This window comes from Equus asinus, chromosome 2, assembly GCF_041296235.1.
Source record: "Equus asinus isolate D_3611 breed Donkey chromosome 2, EquAss-T2T_v2, whole genome shotgun sequence".
Lineage (NCBI taxonomy): Eukaryota > Metazoa > Chordata > Mammalia > Perissodactyla > Equidae > Equus > Equus asinus.
Genome location: NC_091791.1, coordinates 36,509,769 through 36,531,341, shown reverse-complemented (window position 1 = coordinate 36,531,341; position 21,573 = coordinate 36,509,769). Strand labels below are relative to the sequence as shown.

The 21,573-nt window shown below is 37.0% G+C and overlaps 1 protein-coding gene across 10 annotated transcripts in view; it reads left to right on the top strand.

Moving 5' to 3' along the window:
• The window catches only part of EXOC6 (exocyst complex component 6), a 200,034-nt gene extending 179,159 nt beyond the window's left edge, over nucleotides 1–20,875 (top strand). For all 10 annotated transcript variants that reach the window (XM_044754055.2, XM_044754047.2, XM_044754067.2 and 7 more), the window contains 2 exons: nucleotides 18,377–18,489; nucleotides 19,609–20,875. In XM_044754055.2, the coding sequence (XP_044609990.1) occupies nucleotides 18,377–18,489; nucleotides 19,609–19,741 (246 nt within the window). In that variant the 3' untranslated portion in view covers nucleotides 19,742–20,875. The remainder of the gene's footprint in view (nucleotides 1–18,376; nucleotides 18,490–19,608) is intronic.
• The last annotated feature ends 698 nt before the right edge of the window (nucleotides 20,876–21,573 follow it).

Genomic DNA, 21,573 nt, shown 5'->3' with positions numbered 1-21,573 from the left:
TCTGACACAATTTAAGGAATACATTTTTTAAAGTCATTTTGTGACCCTACACTTTCATCTTTTTATTAATGGTACCAAGGGAAGATTCTTTGCCTCCAGAAGAGTTCCTGGACCACTCTGAACATTAAGCCAATCTTTTCTAGTTGTTTTTTTTTAAACTTTATCAATTCCTGGAACTTGTTCTATCCACATCCTGATCCAGTATGAGCTCATTTAGTTGGAACCAGTGTATAGTCTATGTCGTTCTTTTAAAGAGACAACCCGTAAAACTACTCCTCCCTTCGTGGATCTGTTTTCTTACTCTGTGTGTCATCAACATATATGCCATTTTCTTTCATGGTAAATTCTAAATCTGGGCTTCTCAAAATAGGATGCTACTTGAGGGGACTAAGCAGCCATTAGCCGTGGCTATTACTCATTTGACTACTCTTATATTCTATCACTTTGTAGAGAAATCCGTTAGAAATGATTTGCAGCTTTTTATTGATTTTTTTTTTTCCTTCAGCCTTCAACTCCATGGACAGGAATTGGTTATAACATAAATTGCATTGCATTAAGGCCCTTGCATGCCCTTAGATCAGGGATTCTTACCTGGGACCTATGGGTTGGTTTTAGGAGGTTCATGCAAAATTTTGTTGGTATGTGCATTTTTCTGAGAAGAGGGTCCAGTGTTTTCAACAGATTCTCAAAGGCAGCATATATGACCTAACAACAGTTATCTACCCACGGCTGCTCTAGCAAAACTGAAAGCTGTCCAGATTAAGCTAGATCACCAACAACTCTCCGTTTCAGGTATTTCTTCATTTAGTCAAATATTTGAGCACCTGCTCTCGGTACTGTTTGAAGTGCTGGGGATCTGGTGGTGACCAAGGTAGACAAGATCCCTGTCCTCATAATCTCATTTTGTTAGGGAGAAATCCACAACAGTGATTATTTCAAATTAGCTTTAGATAGAATTTCAAATAGATTTAGATCTTGTGAGAAAAAGGAAAACAGATTAATGTGTTAGTGACGGGGGGTGAGTGGACCACTTCAGATTGGGTATCGGGAGAAACCTCTTTAAGGAGGTGACATTCAAGTAGATACCCGAATGGAATTGGGAGATAGGGTGAAGTAACATTCCTGGCAGAGGAAAGACCAAGTGCAAAGTCCTAGGGTGCTGTCAAGGAAGGGAAAGGATGTGTATGGCTGTGATGTAGTGAGCAAGGGAAAAGAGGTGCAAATGAAATGGGGAAGATTATCAGAGCCAAATTGTGTAGGGCCTTACGAGCCTTGTTAAGGAGTTTGGGATATTAAGTATGATGGGAAAACCTTTCAAGGGTTTTAAGCAGGTTAGTATTATGCTCTGAATTACTTTTTTTATTTCTCTTGCTGAGGAGGATCAGCGCTGAGCTAACATCTGTGCCAGTCTTCCTCTATTTTGCATGTAGGTCACTGCCATAGCATGGCTGTCAAGTGGTGTGTAAGTCAGTGCCTGGGAGCCGAACCTAGGCTGCGAAAGTAGAGCACATGGAACTTAACCACTACACCACGGGGTCAGCTCCCATATTACATTTTTAAATGATTATTCTAGCTGCTCTAAGAATAGATTAAAAAGGGACAAAATTAGAATCAGGAAGAACAGACGATTATTTTGGTAGTCTAGGCTACAGATGACTGATTACTATTAATTACTGATGGTGTGGTTCACTGTATTTCACAGTGGCTTCTTCATGTGGACTCAGAAGTTTCTGTTTTCAATATTAGAAATAGTTGAGTTTATCCTGAGCAACTAGTTTGTTTTTATCTCAAGAATACTACCCACAACTAAAATACACAACTATGTACTGGGGGGTTTTGGGGAGGAAAAAAAGCAGAAAAAGAAAAAGAACACTGTGAGTTATCTAACTAATTATATTTTCTTTATTTTGGAGCTAGAAAACTCAGCTGTATAGAATAGCATCACATGCATTTTGTATACTAACCTCATCTCTCCTATCTTCACTTTCTCTTGGCCCTGGCTTTTCTTGGTTACTAGGTTGTATTTATCTTGTACATATTTTTGTAAGTTGCCTTAAAGCCCCTTTGGAACAAGGCAGTGTGTAAATAAATTAAACATTTGTTAGGGGAATCCTAAAACTATTTGCAGCAATAAGCATTATGTATATATGGATTTTCATTTGTTTCTTCATTTACTCATTTGTTTATTCAACAAATGTTTGAGTGCCTACTGTAGCCAGCCACTGAGGAAACATAATTGAACAGTAGGTGATAAAATAAGAGCTAGACAATTTGAGAGATGAGTTAGTTGGTATCAGTGAAGATAAAATTGAAGAGAAAGACTGTTAGATTCGGAAAGATATCTTGGCTGAAGGATAGAAATTAAGGAGTGTAAAAAGAAAGCCACTGAAGTATCCGAATGGTGTGTTGACAAGGACCCTACTGTGTAGTAGGAAACAGGGTGGAGTCGTGCTTCTCTTCATAACTACTGTATGACTTTTGGAAACTGTTTCCTGAACTATTTCAACTATATATTTTAATGGTTTAATGAAATCTGTGAGGAAAAGTGTTGTACAGTTTACTTCTAAGAGAGATTTTCATGGCATGCTTTAGTCTTCATTGCTAAAATTGGTGACTTATGTGACACTTGCATTGCACAGAAGGCATTAATTGACTGAGCCAGCAGTTACCATCTCTCTCTACTTATGCTGCTTCATCAGAGTGACGGCAAGGCTGGTGTGCCAGGTCTGCATCATGGTAAAGTACGAGGAGTACAGTTCCTCCCAAGAGTATTGCTTGATAAAGGAACTACCCTGGGTGCCCATCTCCTTGTTCTCATTACTCCCCTCACCTACTTACTTCCACCCTTTTCTACATAGTCTGATAATCCCTCTTGCCATATCCCCAAATGGTTATAGAGTTTAGGAAAGAAGTTCGGATGTACTTCACCATAGAAAGATAGGAGAACCCTGATAAACGCACGCTTGTGTTTGACTCAAAATGAACAACTTTGGATCCTACCTAAAGGGACATGAACAAGACTTGGAAGTTATGAAGGAATTGTTTGGCCATAATTCTTCCCGGAGAGACTGGGCGTCTGCCAAGACTTTACTTTGAAATTTCTGTCTTCTGTTTCTAATCTTAAGGCATCATAACATACAATTCTTTTACCACTAGTCCAGTTTATTCTTTTATGATGAGGAAGAAGGCACTTTTAAATAACAATTATTTCCACTATAATTAAGCAAATCTTCTTTTGTTTGCATTATATTTGTTACTATATTGTATACACACTCTACTTGCTTAAACTTGCCCCAGTGACTACTTCACAGGAACTTTCTTTAGAAGTTTTAAAGTCTTTGACTTCTTAAAGTATTAATGGGATTTGCCAAAGTTGTAGTATCCGAATGCTTGACTAGATATGGTAGCAGGACAACAAGCTTGTTCACACAGCTCCTCCAGCAAGCATTTTTTCCTTAGACAATCCTAAATTCATTTGAAGTGCCAAAGAATTAAAGGAAGATGTATTTGGGTTTACTCCTGAAAATAACAAGACCAGACATCTCACAAAGTTTACCTTAAGGTCCAGATATTAGAAAAGTATGCTGCCCTTTGGGAGAGCTTAGATTATAAAGGATTAGTCTGAACCTAAATGACTTTTGCCTTTTTGTCCTTTTTTGTTCCACTGTCATAATTCTGGAAGTTTACAGTTTATATGCTTAACTACAAATTTGATTTCTGTTCATACCTTCAATTATATAAATTTTGAACTCATAGATTTTTGTGATTATTTTAAGAGTAAAAATTAGAGCTGTTTTGTAGTTTGGAAAATTACCCTCTAAAGTGGTTTTTTGAAAACTACAAAAAGAAGCAAACAAACACCATAATAATTACAAAAATAATACACGCTGACTTTTTTTAAATTTTCATTTTTAAATAATTATAGACTCATAAGAAGTTGCAAAATATAGTTCAGAGAGGTCCCATGTACACTTCACTCAGCTCTCACCCATGGTAACTATTCAGCTGTCTACAATTATCAAAATCAGGAAATTGATATTGTGTGCTCACTGTTTAAAACAACAAGAAAAAAATCAAACATGTAGAAGTGTTTAAAGAGAAAGCTCTCATTTTTTTCCTCCTCTTCCATCTCTCAGAGTTATCACTGTGTTTTCTTGCAGACCTTTCATAATGTACATTTAAACATGTACACATGCACTCTCTTGTGTGCACACATGTAGAGTGCCTTGCTTTGGGGGAAGAAATGGATCATTTGTGCTATAATTATGTTTTTCATGCAATACCACATGATTTTATATTGGTAAATATGGATGCTTCATTCTTTTACATTTCTTCATAATGTTCTATAGTGTAAATGTACCATAATTTATTGAACAAGTCCTCTTGTTGGACATTATAGAGTCTCCAGTTTTTCTACCTATAAATAATGTTGCAGTTAATAATATCCTTATATATTGAACACTTGTGCAAGTATTTCTAAAGGCCTTTAGAAATGGAATTACTGGATACTGCCAAAATAACACTCAAGAAAAGTATAGCAATCAGAATTATTTTTAAGAGAAGTGCTTAACTTAGCAATATGACAATAAACAAAATTAACAAATTTATGGGAAAAAATTATTCATGTAAGTGTATATTTGGGCAAATATGGAATATTCCTTATTGATAATAGAAGCATTATCATACTGTGATTAATTTTGAGGTAAATCTTCAATGTGTTTACACAAGGCATACGTCTGTCCCCATAGACTGGGAATTATAAGCCAGTGCATAATGTAAAGAGAGGCAGTCCCAAATTTAAATATTTTTAATCATCAATATCCCTTGCTGTTTTTTTCACTGAAAGGAATAGGTTAAAATTTTTCAACTAGTCTGTCAGCAATAAAGGATAGTGATATCTGGGCTTTGTAAATATTATACATCCATTAAACTTCTTATTAGATATAAAATCAGTATTGGCACTATTCAACAGGAAACTTTATCCTTTCTCTCAACATTAATTCACATTTTTGCCAAACTTCCTATTACTCATTTATAAGAAATATTTTTCTCTAATAATTGTTTTCTTTTATTGAATGGAAATGTTTCTCTTTTCTTCCTATTGTAGATATCTTTGAGTTGAGAGGATAGTTTATGAGAAGTTTAAATGCTTTGTCAGAAAAACAGCAATAATGCACTGTTTCACTTACTCATGAGAATTATAACCAGAACCACCATATTCCCTAAGATCTTTTTGCTATATAAAACAAAATTCCCTAGACTGCCTATACTATATTTGCCATATCTTCTCTAGTCTCAGTCTACCTATTTCCAATCTCTTTTCTTTCTCCTTTGCATCCAGATTCCTTAAAAGAATGATTTGTAATTGATCATATCCTTATTTCTGCAGCTCTCATTCATTCCTCAGTCCACTACTCTCTGCTTTGCCACACTGCTCAAATAGTATTCACGTAGGTCACCAGGGAAGGCCAGTAGACATTTTTAGCCCTTCTGCTGCATTTGATAATGTTGATGACAGCCTCCTTAGAATTCTCTCTTCCTCAAAGGCTGTACTCTCTTATTGTTCTTTTTCTGTCTCTTTTGTGGCTTCCTTTTCCAACCCCCCTAACTGCTCATTTCCCTGAGCTTTTTGTCCTTAGACCACTGCTGTCTATACACCTTATCTGGATGAACTCATCCACTCTCATCATCTCTCTGGCACAAATGCTGTATGTCTTACATACATATCCAGTTGCTAGGTAGACATTTCCACTGGGATGTGTCCCCCATATCGTATGTGGCTAAAGCTATCAACATATTTTCTTCCCTCACTCTCAAATCAGATCTTCTTTCATGTTCTCTCTTTTGGTTGATGGCACCACTCTGCCATTTCCCACGTCCAGTCAATCATCATGTCTTAGGGATTTTCCCTTCTAAATATTTCTCAAACTCACCCTGTTCTTACCATCCTAACTACCTATCCATCCTCTTCTCTCTGTCCCAACTACCTCCTTGTCTGTCCCAGTGTATTTCAAGGTTATCTCCACAGTCTCCTAATTATGTTTCCTGCCTTTAGTTTTTTTCTCCTCAAATCCATTCTTCACAGAGCTGTTGGAGGTACCTATCTATCTAAGTGATGAATCTGACCAGGTGAGCTCCTTGGTGTGAAACTTTCCCGATGTTCCTAAACAAGGCATACATGTTCTTTTTTGGTCCAGCCCCCTCCCCTTCTCCAGCCTATCTTGTCCTACTCCCTTACTTATATTTCAGTTTAGCAAATGCTAAAGTGCGTGACACTCCCCATAAGCACAACCGTTTCTCGGGTGTACTTCTCACCCCCCCCCAAATCAAGACTGAATACCTTAATAATCATAACCTATGCATAACTCTGTTGGTATCGTTAGCATGTTAGTTCATAATTATGTTTGTATGAATATCTCTTCAATTACGTTTATGAACTCCTTGAATCCAAAGACTGAGTCATCGTCATCTTTTCATTGCTAGTGTCCGAGTGCTTGTCACATGCAAACTTGATCCCTTCATTTTACAGAAGAGGAAGTTGAGACCTAGAGTTTACAGCTTCCTTAAGTGATTAATTCAAAATGAAAGTAGCTTGATTTTTTTAAAAAACTGAGTTGGGAGGGAATTGAATAGGGCATAAACATAAATACACTACTGGTGTCATAAGAAACAGCATTTTTTTTTTTAAAGATTGGCCCTGAACTAGCATCTGTTGGCAATCTTCCTCTTTTTTTTTCTTTCTTCTCCCCAAAGCCCCCCAGTACATAGTTGTATATTCTAGTTGTAGGTCCTTCTAGTTGTTGCATATGGGACGCCACCTCAGGATGGCTTGATGAGCAGTGCCATGTCTGCGTCCAGGATCCCAGCCAGCGAAACCCTGGGCCCTGAAGCAGAGTGCGTGAACTTTAACCAGTCGGCCATGGAGCTGGCCTGAAACAGCACTTTTTATCTAAGTAAAATATAATCAAATAAGCAAATAATATCCATAAAATATTTTTTAGGTAAGATATTAGAGGACCTTGATTTTTCCCAACCAAATGGTGCCAATTTCTAACGTTCTGAAGCACTGTAACCAAATATTAGATATTTAAAAATTATTCTGGAAAAAAATGTAAGTTGTGGTGTTTGTTGAGTATTTCCTTAAAATCATTGAATACTCTCTCAATTACCCCAGATTCTTACTAAGAATTAAATTCCTTTTAAAAAGTATTTTATTAATTTATTTTCAACTAATCTGTAAATACTCAAAAAATGCTTCCAACTTTCTTACCTGTTTGTTATCCCTCTCCCCTTCTTTGACATAATTATCAACAAACTTTACCTCCTCAACTGTATTGAGGGCACTGAGCCAGCCGCTCTCTTATGTGTTACAAAGAAGAGACGCTATGGCTTGAGTTTTTTCTGGTGGCCTAATGCAAGATGTTTATGCAAAGTGTCAATGGAAACAATTATCTTAACAGGATGACACAGCCTGTTTTGCTTAGAAATGTCCTAATTTCCTGTTTAGGTTATCCAGAGGTCAGGTAGGGATTTCTTTTTGCACCCTGATAGTGCAGATTCTCATCATGCAAGCATTGTAGAACTCAGACCACAATCCCTTTAATTCCACTGGCTGCATTTATCTTCCCAAGAAAATAAGTCCTTCCTCTGCTGTTTTTATTTACTTTCTCTTTTTGTAGTATATTGCTTTAACCTGTAGTGAAAGTGTGATGCCAGTAGCTCGTTACCAGTAACTGTTTCTTAACTAAGCTGCATCTTAAAGTTTGTCTGTTGCCCATTTTGAAGTTCATCTGGAAACCTACGTTAGTCAGAATGTCACAATGTTGTCACTGGTACCCTGTCCCAGAAATCTTTTACTAACTAAGTAGTCAGGCAAGCCTCAGGCCCCAAAGTAAGCCATGTCTACATGCTGTGTACTCCTACCTTAGTGAATCAGCTTCAGTGTAGTTTGATAACTGCCCCTTTTTTTCATATTTAACTATGCCTTGAGGCTGTGGAAAAAACGAATTTATCTGTTGAAACAGACTAAGAAGCAAGTGTTCTGACATGTTTATTGAGCAAATTATTATACCTGACAAAAGGTAATTACATATACAATCAGGTCTGGAAGTAACTGGATAATTAGGGGTTAATAAAGTGTCTAGCATAAGAGAATTGCCTTTTAGATTCTAGAAAAGTAAACTAAATACGTATCTTTTTAAGTTGTTTGAGTAAAGATGATAAAATCTATTATAAGATTTGTAAGAAAGAAATGAGTAAGGATGTAAGCCCTCTTAAGTACAAATACCAAGATATTGTAATATTCTTTGTCTTTAATAGAAATCACAAAGATCCTTGTTTTCTTTATTTCATCGGCTAAGTATGGTGATCTAGCTAACTCTGCATTCCTTTGGGAATCCAAGGCAAATGGTGAAGAGTCTGTATTTATATTCTAAGACATAAAACTGAGACCTTATCTCTAGAAAGCCAGACAAATGAGATATGCATCTGAAATTCGGTTCCCCACTCCACTAGAGATTTCTTACAAGAACTAGAGGTTCTGAGGTCTCTTTTTTTGTCACTGTCTGCTAAGGTATTACCATAGGAACTATCCCCTTTTCCTCCTAAGGCAGTTAGAATTTAATGGTCTTGGTTTGTTTCGTGTATCTCAATGGCCTGAGTTCCATTTTAAAGAAAAGAATGATAAGATGCCTCTCGGGGCTGAAATATTTAGTTTTAATTTTAGTTTAGCTTTGTTTTTTCAAAAGCCAAGAGTCAGTGTTTATAACTAATGGCAAATTATAAATATTATATATTGCCTACTAAAATTTTAGAGTAAAACATATGACTAATTTTATTGACTACTAAATTAATCCAGCTATTAGATTCTCCAAGTTTTCATTTGCCGTATTTTAAATTACAGCTTTGAGGAGGAGGGGAGAGGAATACTTACTTAGATTCTTACAAATTTTTAAAAGTGGTTATCCCCTCCCCTTTTTGTCTTCTTAACAATTGCATTATAAATGAAGAAACCTCAGTCTCATCTAGCTTCCTTCATTCAGGCAACTAATATATCATGGAGTACAAACACATAGGCATACAATTTTTCATTGGCTAATCCATATTGTCTTCTTTTGTTGTTTAAGTTCCTCCAAAGTCAATTTGTACAAGCAGATCTTATTTCTTCATAGCTTCAATGAAGCAAAATGACTCATCAGAGAGAACTGAAAGTCTAGAGAACACCTCTCATCATGAGTTTCAAAGTTTGATTTCCTTAGTATTGGAAGTCTGAGCTTCATTGGTGAAGTCATTACATAACTACCTGTTATATAAGTGTGGCAGGTGATGTAATGAATCTGGACAGAAAATTAAATGTATGACCTGGGAATGTTTATTTAACATGTTTGATGGTGGCATCACCAGTTTACAAAAGGTAATCTCAGTAGCAGAACTTTGGCTGTGAAACATTTTAGTGCATTCTATACACAAATTAAATCAGTCAATAAATAGACTAGTCTGGCTTTCAGAGTAATTATAAGGCATTACTAAAAACTCAGAGATGTCTTAATTATTAATAGTTTGTATGTAAAGTAAATGATAACATGGCCATCTTATTAGTATATAAGATGTGGGTTCAGTGTAAACTTATAAAATTCTGTGTCAAAAGAAACACATTCAGTTCATCTCAACATACATTAGCTTGGTGTGTAATATATACCAGGTACTGGGCCGAATGTGGAGATAGAAATATAAGCAAAACAAGTCACCAGGTTTGAGACACTTACAAAGTACATTATTAGGAGGAAGTAAAGGCACTTGAACTATTGGGATATTGGAACAAGACAGGGCTGAGATAGCCATGAATCACCCAAACTACAAAAGGAATTATTGATATTTGATTCTTTAGTGGATAGACACATTAACCCATCATATCAATATACTGTGGAAAATACTGTGGTAGAGATATGTGGAGGGTGCCGCGAGGATGCGAAAGAGGAACAGCTAACCAGAGAGAGGTAAATTGAGACTTAAATTTTATGCAATAAGTAAGAGTTCTGGGTGAAGAAGGAGAGGAAGGGGACTCCACACAGAGGAGAAGACAATGAGCAGTGTCCTGGGGGTCATCATGGTTTATGAGACAACTTAGGAGTTCCTCGTTTAGGAGCTTAAATGACAAGGCGGGAGAGGAAGCCAAAAGGTTGACTGGATCAGGTGCAAGATAGTTTTGCATGTCATGTTAAGGAACTTGAACTTTTATCTTGTAGGAGTTGGGAAGACTTTGACAGTTTTAAGCAAGTGAATGGTGTGATCACATTTGTATTTTAGCTGGATCTCTGTGGCAGCAGTGTGGAGGTTGGTGTATCTAGGGGATTAAAAGGCAGAGGCGGAGGGGATAGCAAGACCAAAGGCTCCAGGGTAGAGATTATGATATCTACACTAGGACAGTAGTAGTAGTAGTATGGATGGAAAGTAGGAAGCAAGTGGATTCCAGAAATATTGAGGAGATTAAATTGACACACTTTGGCAATAAGTTAGCTGCGGGAGTTGTGTAAGAGAGGAGTCAAAGCAGACTGAATCCAGATTTCTGGTTTGGGTAATTAGATAAGTGCCTACCACTCAGTGTGTGACCCGCCTTACAGTATCAGGAAGCTGAACTAGATACTCTCGTGACTAAAGGAAAACAAGCCACGTGTGTATGTAAAGGTATTATAAAAGCCAAAATCGTACTCAACTTTTTAAGGTAAATCTGTTTGAGGAAACTATCACAAATGTTCTTTCCTGTTTTGGATAATTATAGGGTTTTTTGTTTTTCAGAAATAGAGGATAAAAAAACTTGCTAATTACTAATATCTTTCTGCATTCATAAAGAACTTTTAGGAAGCTTTAGTTAAATATCTATTGTTATTTGGACTTAAATACATAATATAAATATTTTAAACCCCAATTGCCAAAAGAATTATTTTAAAACTCAACTATTTAAGGTGCTAATATTATTATTTTTTTTTTTTGCTGAAGAAGATTAGCCCTGAGCTGTCATCTGTTGTAAATCTTCCTCTTTTATTGCTTGCTGAAGATTAGCCCTGAGCTAACATCTGTGCCAATCTTCCTACACTTTATATGTGGGTCACCACCACCTCATAGCTAATGAGTGGTATATGTCTGCACCCAGCATCCAAACTTATGAACCTGGGCTGCCAAAGTGGAATATGCCCACCTTAACCACTACACCACAGGGCCAGCCCTGCCAATATTCTTATATTACTAAATGGAGAGTCAAAAACTCCTCTTAAAAGTTATGTAACAAATTCTACTCCCAGGTATACACCTAAGAGAAATAAAAAATACGTCCACATGACTATTCATAGCAGTATGATAGCCAAAAAATGGAAATAACCCAATTATCCATTAACTGATGAATAAACAAATGGGGTATATTTCATACAATGGAATATTATTTGGCAACAAAAAGGAATGAAGTACTGATATGTGCTGCACTATGGATGAACCTTGAAATCATGCTAAGTGAAAGCAGCCAGTCACAAAAGACCACATATTTTGTGACTTCTATTTGGAGAGTGACTGCTGATGGGTACGGGGATTCTTTTAGATGATAAAAATGTTCTAAAATTGATTGAGATATTTGTACAACTCTGTGAATATACTCAAAACCATTGATTTGCACACTTTAAATGGATGAATTGTATGTGAAATGTATCTCAAAACTATTTTAAAAAATTTTTAAGGTGATATAACAAGAAACAGAATTTTAATTATATTAAAGTTATAAAAGCAAAAATAGGGATAAATTGTGATAGCTACCAAAAATAGGAAGGCAGTATAAGTAAGGTAAACCCTCCTGTGTGATAGCCATAAGATGATAAATCGAAAATTAGAAAAATAAGCATATTTAGAGACATTGAGGTAATCACCATAATTAAAAACAGGAGTTAAATGTGTTTGCTTCTGAGAATGGGAAGGATAGGCAGTAGACTGTTGGTTTTCATGAACTGCCCCATTTAATTATTAACCATGCATTACTTGATAAAATTAACTTTAATGAAGAAATAAACCACATAAAATCATACATATGTGTGTATCTGTATGCCCTTCAAGCCATGGTAGTGACCAAAAATATGAAAGATAAAGTAAATACGGATGTGTATAAATCTGATTATGTAAATTCCACTTTTTCCCTCTTTTTCCAAATTCCAAACCCACCTAGTACTTATCTAGGACTACTGCATAGCTTATCATCAAAAATATTTTAAGAACAGGGCCAGCCCAGTGGCACAGCAGTTAAGTTTGTGCATTCTGCTTTGGTGGCCCGGGGTTCGCCGGTTCAGATCCCAGGTACAGACCTATGCATCGCTTGGCAAGCCATGCTGTGGGAGGTGTCCCACATGTAAAGTAGAGGAAGATGGGCACAGATGTTAGCTCAGGGCCAATCTTCTTTAGCAAAAAGAGGAAAATTGGCAGCAGATGTTAGCTCAGGGCTAATCTTCCTCAAGAAAAACAAACCTTTAAGAACAGTCTACAGTCTACTCCTGCTGTATGCAGTTCACCTGAGGGAAGTGCCTTGAAGGGACCAGTGCCTTTAAACAACCTCTGCAGCACAATGTACTCAGAGCTCTTTCCTGGTCCTGCGTAGGTGGGAGTGGGAAGGCTGGCTGAGGGCAGGTGTGGGTTGGGAGTCGGTGCATCAGGAGAGCACAAGGCAGCATGAGGGCAATTAACACCTGAGGGCAAAAGTGAGGCGGATGGAGGCACAATCCTATTATTTTAGTTTTTGCCCAAGCTCTTTCTAGCTGCTACTTAAAATTCTCTTCTGTGCTGCCATATGGAGTTTTCCAAATGTAGTGTTTTCACATAGCTGGAAAGGGGGTAAAGCCAAGAGCTTTAAAAATCATATGGAGCTCATCATTTGATTTCAACATCTATTTAGAAAAAAAGACTTATATTTTCCCCCATTGTGGCTAATTTAGTCAGACCCATTTTTCTTGAACCCCCAGTAATTACTCAAATTTCTTCCTTAAAGCTGTATTATGGTTTAGGATTTTTGTTGTTTAAATCTTTGAAGCACTGGGAACCCTTGCCTTGGCTTTGTTTTTTGGAGGCAAAGGAAAAATGATCTCCTGGTTTACTTTTGGAATCTGCAAAGCAACTCTGAGGTCCCAGGTGGATTTGGTATTTAGAAAAGGGAACTTGGGGGACTGAGGTTGACCCTGAGCCCCCAGGTCACTGTTCACATTTACAAAAGCAAACCTGGTATCCCCAATTGCTTTTCTCTTGAGGTTGGCTTAACTTTATTTATCTTCTGTCTTGGGTCACTGCCCCTGAGGTGCTTCAAAAGCCAAACCCAAAAGACCCAAAACAAAGAAAGCTAAACCAGATTCGAGGAAGAAATGACCTGGCACTCTGGGTTCACTTTTACAAAGGCAAAAAGTCACTTCAAGAGTTCCACAGAATGGTTTTAAGTCAGCCTAGATTCATTGTGTCATTTGCACAAAGTGATCTCAACAGGTCTGAGACCCCGAGTTTCTTGGGTGTAGATCCCGAGTGAGACTTAGGATGGGAAACTGTCAGCAAGCTAAATGCGATGACACAAGCGAGTTCTTCAGTGATTCTGAAGTAATTCAACTATTTTGAGCATATAAATGGGACCACCCATGGAATGATTTCTTTCCTTAAGCTGAATCTTTTTGTTGCTGGACACACATGGGGAACACTGAGGAAGTGAAACTTATAACTCACTTACAAATATTGGCATAAATCCACTCTATGTTATCAGATTAGTTATGAAGGGTATTTTTGAATCCTTGGTGAAAAAAATAGTTAGGATACTAATTTTAGGTAATCTTATAAATCATGATGAGATAGAACTGAGGCACATTATTTTGCTATTCATTTTTATATGATCCATACTTTGCTTACTTCCCAAAAGGATTTAAGGTGGAATTACTTTACTTGACTATTGGAAGAAACCATTTATAGAACTTAATACCAATTTTCATTATAATATGCCTGACTTTATCCTTTAATAAGTAATTGTAAAATTGCTTTTGGATAATCTAGGGGAGATTTTTGTTTTTGTTCATGTTTGATCTGCATCTTTGCATTTCAGGTATATGTGTTAACTAATAAATTCTCCTGTTGAGACCATGTCTTACTGTTTATTTACAAGACTGAGAGAGATTTTGTGTGATTAATAACAAATGCATTTTTTGTGTACTGCCACCTGAAGAAAGCAAAACTTGAGATAGAGAAGAGAGGTTTTCCATATTTTAGGTTTTAACATGAAGGACATAGTGTCTCCTGTGAAATTTGACCAAATGTGAGAGGCAGACCTCAAGGCACTGACACTTTGTGTGGAGTGAAGGTGTCAGTGGTTGTACCTGGCAGCACTCCAGTTTCCTCATCCCTTCCTGTCACACTCTGCCTCCAGAGCAGTCATGTTCTTTTTAAGCCATCCCAAAGACCAGGGATTGTGCTGCTTGGTCAAAACAGGCATGGATAGCAGCCTAGAGAAGTGAGCTCAGTCCATTAATCTGGCCTGGCGTTGTGTTAGATAGGACCCAGGAATAACATCCTAGTTTTTTGTTACATCTTCACTTCAAAAGAACTGTACTTTAAAAAGTGAGGGAGGACCTTATAATTGTTATGGATGAGGGACATTGGTAGACCATTCAGAAATATTAGTGCTTCTTTCTCTAGGAAGATCATTTAACTCAATTAACAGTAGACCCAATGCTTTTTCATGAGGGAATCTATCATCTTTACCAGTGCCCCAGTGAAAGCCTGAGAGAGGTGGAGGGAAGTCAGTTGACTGCATTTGCTTGCCCTAGTTTGCCTGTAGGCCAACATTGGCCTTTTTCAGAGAGCTGTCATCATAAGCCGAAGTGGTCTGTCGGGTGCTCATGTTTTGTACTCATGTAGCCTAAGAAGGAAGCTCCTGAGGAAACTTGGAATAATGGTCTGGCATCATCAGCCGGTTATTTCTTGAATATCTACTGAGTTGTTACACTCTGCTGGACACACTTTATGTGTTTGCCTGCCTAGCTCTGTGAAGTTTGTTTCTATTTACTTATTAAATACAGTATTATGCATTTGAAAACCTTTACACACACGGAAATGAGAAATCAGAATATGAGAACAGCATGCTTGCTGGCCCCATCTTTCTTCTCCACCCACATCCGTGTGTCCTTTGGGGCATAGGCTCTGAAATGGTGCTCAAGGCTACAGCCTCTGGATTCATGGTCTGAGACTAATGAGCAAGCAGTTACTAGCTCCTTCTTAAGTCAGTAGTTTCTATCTTAATCTTAAATTGAGAGTAGCTTCCTCATGTATTATTGTAGTTCACATTACTAGGAGGCCGGCCCCATGTCTGAGGGTTAAGTTCACACGCTGTGCTTCGGCGGCCCAGGGTTTCTCCAGTTCGGATCCTGGGCGCAGACATGGCACCACTCACCAAGCCATGCTGAGGCGGCACCCCACATGCCACAACCAGAGGCACTCACAATTAGAGTGTACAACTATGTACTGGGGGGCTTTGGGGAGAAGAAGAAAGAAAAAAGAAGATTGGCAACAGATGTTAGCTCAGATGCCAATCTTTAAATTACTAGGATTTTGTGTGAATAGTATTTTTTCTTTATAATTTCTTCACATCAAAATGTTACCTGTTTCCTTGTTAACTGTCTGCCTCCCCACTTTCCCCACTTAAAATGTAAACTTCTTGAGGACAGGGATTTTGTCTCATCAGAACTGTGTCTGGTGCCCAGCACAGGAGCTAGTGCGTTATAGGTAGGCAGTCAATATTTGTGGAATGAATAAGTGAGGATCTAGATCCGTGGCCTTTTATCTACATCGGCAGTGCATTCCTTAACCATGAATGTGCAAATTTATGCAGATTCCCATGGAGATCGACAAATTAACTATGCACAGTATGTATTTCTATAAAATATTAGTGTAAATTCGAAAACATGTACCTTAGATTTGTGTACATGTGAGTAGGTAGGTTAAATTTTCTGATTCCTATCATTTGTAGTGATAAGAGATTTGCATATATGAGGGTCTCACCATATGTGAAAATTGTAAGCATAATATTTCTTTATCAAGGAAAGTCTGTTTTTGTGCTGTAGAAGAACCAGTTCTGTATTCACAGTTGGAGTTGGTGTAGGTTTTAAATTCATTAAGTGGGCTCCTCCTTTCCCACTTGGGGGTAAGTCAGTCCAAGAGAAAAAGAGATTTATTTTAAGGCCTCTTCCTCTTCCAAATCCCAAAGGTCACGTTGCTAATGCCTTTGGAAAGGAAGGAGATTACAGCCGGTGTATTAAGTGGTTACTTTCTGCTGACTGTGCGCATGCCCACACATACTTGTGCAAGTACACACACTTACCTGAAAGGGGAATCTTTCAAAATGAGGCTTTTGTTAACAATTGTGTGAAAAGTATTCATTATTGAAACTTATTTTAATATATAAATATGTAAACCTTATTGCCAACTCTAGAGTTAATACATGTCTATTGTGGAATATTATTGAAAATAAGACAATAAGAGTTACCCATGATCCCATCCCACAAATAACAACCATTCTTAACATTTTTCTCAAGTTTTCTTCCAGTCTTTCTTGATGGGTTTTTATCTAATTTTAGTAGCAACATTTATCATAAGCATCTTCCCAACCTGTTTGAAATTCTGTGTAAACATCAATTTTAATAAGCACGTGATATTCGTCTTGTAGACAGATATACTTCACTACTTAACCGTTCTCTTAATATTGAGATTTAGGCTGTTTTCAGCTGTGTTTTTTCCTTCAGTTTTTTGATAACACAAATAACATTTTTGAGATTAATATCTTTGTTCATAAATTTTTGTCTACCTTTGTTATTGTTTCCGGAAGTTAGATTCCTAGAAGAAGGATTACTGAGTCAAGGGAATGGCCATTTTTATAAGGTTCTTAAACACATATCACAAAATCACATTCCAGAGAAGTTATACCAATTTACATTTTCACCATCAGAGTGTATGAAAGTCCTCTTGTGAAAGAAGGGGAAAAGTACTTGTTTCCATGCAACAGTCAAAAATTATGCAGAACTTTAAATTCCCTTTCTTTTTCAGACAGTATATTCTTTTAATATCGTCTCAGTGTAGTTTCTGTACTAGTGTTTTAAGTTTTGGTATGGCCTAGAATGTTGTCTGAAAGAAAATAGAGTGACTTTATTAATTTGGTAATTAATATTTTCATTATAGAATTTGCCTCCTTTTACAAGGAAGTCTCTATTAATAGCTATATATTGGATGGGAAATGAGTCAAACAAGTCTAGTACCTTCCTAAGGAAGAGCTAGTTTCTTGTAACCTTTCTTTAGGTTTTAATCACCCCAGAAGTTTATCCGTCTCAGACTCAGTGGGTTGGCTCACACATCCTGTGAGTAAATACAAATGCTTCCTTCATTTGAAAGCAAACCCAATACACTCCTTACTTACAAAGTGAACTAAAACAAAAAGAAAGAATAATATAAAAACTGAAGGAAGGTAGCAAGTAAAGCATTTAGCTTTCTGAAACAATTCAGATGGGGATAGGAAGTTGGGTTTAAATGGATTAAAGGGGATTAGGGTTTTAAAGTTGGATAAGGAGTTTGGTGCTTTGGTTTAGGCATGGCATTGCTTTTAAAAGATTACTTCCATATTTGACAACACTTCTAACTGGAGATTATAAAGCAAATAGTCAATTTTAAAACGCTACGGAAAATAAGAGGGTTTCTTTTTTGTTGTGTTTGTTTATACAAAATGATCGCCTAGAGTTAACAGGCTGAGTCCTGAAGCCCTCATTTCATAAAACTATCGAGGATCCATCACCAGGGAGAATCCAGCAGGGGCTGTTTAATGCACTTAATTGAGATTATCTGAGCTTTTGTTTTAGATGACTTTGGGAAAAGTCTAGGTGCAAACGGCTTCTGTCAAAGGTAAACATACTTAACCTCTAAGAAAAAAAAACCTTAAATTTAAGTTCTTGAAAATTCTTCAATTAGTATCACCAACGCTTATTAATTAAGTTTGAGTAGGAACTGAATAAGTGTAAAGATTAAGTCTCTATCCATCAGTGCCGTGTTAATATGTTAACAGTGTTTTCATTATTTTACAATTATTTGAAAATGCAGTTGAGTACTTTATTGGAAAAGCAACCCCTGACAATTTTAGTAATTTCAAAAGTAAAAAGATAGTGTATTCTATATTGGTTATAAAGTATAGTTAATGAGGTTTTAAAAAATGAATTTCCTTATTCTGTTCCATCTAAGAAGCAGGTCATATTAAAATGGATCAAGAATGGCATATACTTGATGTATTAGCTGTGGGCAAGTAGTCAAAAGTTGGTTTAACATTTTTCCCCATCTTCCTCAGCTCCTTGACCTGTTTATGGTTTGGGATTGGTCTACTTATCTAGCTGATTATGGACAGCCAGCTTCTAAGTACCTTCGGGTGAATCCAAACACAGCCCTTACTCTTTTGGAGAAGTGAGTATCTTCTGGAAACTTTTTTGAGTAACATTTTAGCATTTTGTGATTCAGTGATGATTGAAGAACTAGAAATCTTCATCAAAAGAGAAGTGTCTAGAAAGAACTTAACTCAGTCCATTTTAATGGCCAAAGCACAAGCCTCTTTCTTTCTTGCCTTTCAATGTTAGTATAGTTTTATAGCAGATTGCTGTTTATGTTGACAGGAACAAAACAGTTTTCCTATTATATCCTCAATAGCGGGCTTAATTGGCGTTAGAAATAACACTTATTGGAGATAAGTGAGAATCAGAACTATTTTTTTAAAATACTATAATAACGGGAAGGAAGGTATCTTGTAAAAGGTCGCTATGAATTGGAATGTTTGCTACCAGTGCCATCTAAATCCTCCCATTATGGACTTGGATTCTTTGCAAGTAGAGAAATATGTAATTTGTAAAAATAATATAATAAAAACTGAAGTAACATGACATTTACAGGTGCATCTTGTCCAATTAAAAATAACACAAGTTTAGGTGTTACTTTCCCCTCTTATGTGGCAGATTTTCTTTTCACTCAATCATGTTTCATTTTAAGTATCACTATTAAAATTTTCAATTTTTTAATTAACAGTGTATGTTATTTTCCCACATTTCAAAATATCTGTGGTGTATTTGATTTGAGAGGACAAAAAGAACTGTTTAAAATAAATGTAAGTTTATTTTCCAATGCCATGAAACACCACTGAGGCAAAAATGTTGGTGCTTTAAATTTTCTAATGTTATTTTTCCTTTCACCTTGTCTCGCTATGAATGTGATTTGCAGAATCCATAGAGGGTATGTATTTTAGCATACTTTATGGAATGATGTTGGAAAATAGTATGATATTAGAAAATTTAACATACTTTAGATTTACATACTAATACAAAAACACCACTTCATATAGAATGCGAAATAAACTGCAAATTTTTTGTGTGGTTGCTATCTCTGTAATTTTATTAGTACCTATTTTCTTTGAAGTATATTTTTCAAGCATAGGATTAGTGTGAGATAATTCAGAGCATGCCAAGATATTTTACTTGTGACAGCATAGCTTTTAATTTCCTTTGACTAAGCTTCTCCATTCACATGTATTCCTAGGATGAAAGACACTAGCAAAAAGAACAATATATTTGCTCAGTTCAGGAAGAACGATCGAGACAAACAGAAGTTGATAGAGACAGTCGTGAAGCAGCTAAGAAGTTTGGTGAATGGTATGTCCCAGCACACATAGACTTCCTGTCACTTGCACTCGGTGACACGAAATCCATGACTCAACACTGATCTCTGACAGGCACTGGTCATACAGTAATTTGTTTGCAGAATTCAAAAATACAATAGAGAAAAGACACTGATGAGAGCTTAAACAAGAAACAATAATAAATATCATTTGTATGGATTTTTAAATAATTGAATATACTATTTTATATATGGAAAATGTGACATTAATTTTTTTCACTTTTAGAGAAAAAAGGCAAAACTGTAATACATAAATCAGGTCAAAAATTGTATGTGAAACTGATTCTAAATACATTAGAAAAACTTATACCTCTACATTGAGTATGTTTTTTCTCTTCAGACTCGAGTGATTTTTCTGTGTTTTCATCAGTATCTGGTTTTAGAATGCAATCATGTTTGATATAGGAGTATTTCACTGTCATTTTCCAGCTTTTAAATTTATTTTCACCTAAATATGATTTAAGTAGACTAAATTTTCTAATTCTGCTGATTCTGAGGGGGAAATAGACAAATCTTTAAAGGTCCCTGAAATCAAACTTGATTTAACTCAGTGAGAATGTGAATTATTTCTTCTGCTCGGGCAGTTTAATTCAATCATTCTGAAGATGAAGAAAAGGTGTTTGGATTCTCTAAAGATGCACTGTCGTTTCCATTCCGCAGGGTTGATATTTCTAACTGTATTGTTTGTAGCTGACCACATTCTAGGATTTATTTGGTTTAGTTTGGTTTGGTTTGGTTCAAGTTAAAGAGAGGACAGGAATAAGTGGGGCTCACCACTTCAGGTGCAGCTTGTGCTTGGGGAGAGATGTTCCTACCCGCAGAAGCTACCACGGGGGTCCAGTTACTCCCTTCAAGTGGAAGATCTCAGTACAGCATTCTCACTGTGGAAACAAGACAAACCAGATGAACTGGGGAAAACCTAAAACAAATGTACATTTTCCCTTGTGTAAATTACTGTGGTCCAGTAATTTCAATCTGATCCTTACTTTGTCTTCATTGTGTTTATGCTGAATACTCCTTTTGCATTTTCAAGATTTATGCCTGTAAGAAACTTAGACTTTGTAAAATGTGTAAAGAATTATATGTACATTTCTTGATTTTGTGATGAGATATTAAAAAGGTTGAGCAAATTGTTGAAAACGCGTTGCTATTACATCTGTTCAGAGCCTCCTGATTTAAAACAACTGCTTCCTTCAGAAATGCTGCTATTCCCTAGTTATCCGAGTGGGAGTGTCACCAAAACAAAGAAAATAAGCATTTATTCTCTTGACCATCTCTTATCCTAAAGTATTTCACATTTTTAAAAATATTACATGGAAACTAATTCTTCAGGCACAATAAAATCTGGAAGTTAGGAGAGGGAGCGTGAACAGCTAGCTCTCTGAAGACTGGAAGGTCCCTCGCGTCCTTACCCAGCGCTCCAGGGCGCTCGAGATGTCTCCCCGGCTTTGGCTGAGGCGGCCCCGGATTCAGAGAGACGCCGCCTTTGCCCTGCTTGGAGCAGAAACCACTGTAGGTCCTCCTGTGAGGGTCTTGAGGAGTTCACTCTACTCTTCTCAATAATACGAGCACCCTGCACTCATCCCCACCCCTGGAGTTGCGCCGTAGGGACAGGGACGCGCGAGTTCTGTGGCATTTGGAGCCCTCGGACGGGACACATAAAGCCTGAGAAGCAACCATGTAGACTGACTGGGGCGGAGGGGTAAGGGGCCTCCGGAGGGGAAGGATCGGTGGATTCGGCCCTTCAACCTGAAAGGCACCCGGGGATATCTGCTCCTCCTGGGCTTAAGGTGTCTCTGAAGCTCCGGCCAGGAATGAGACTACCAT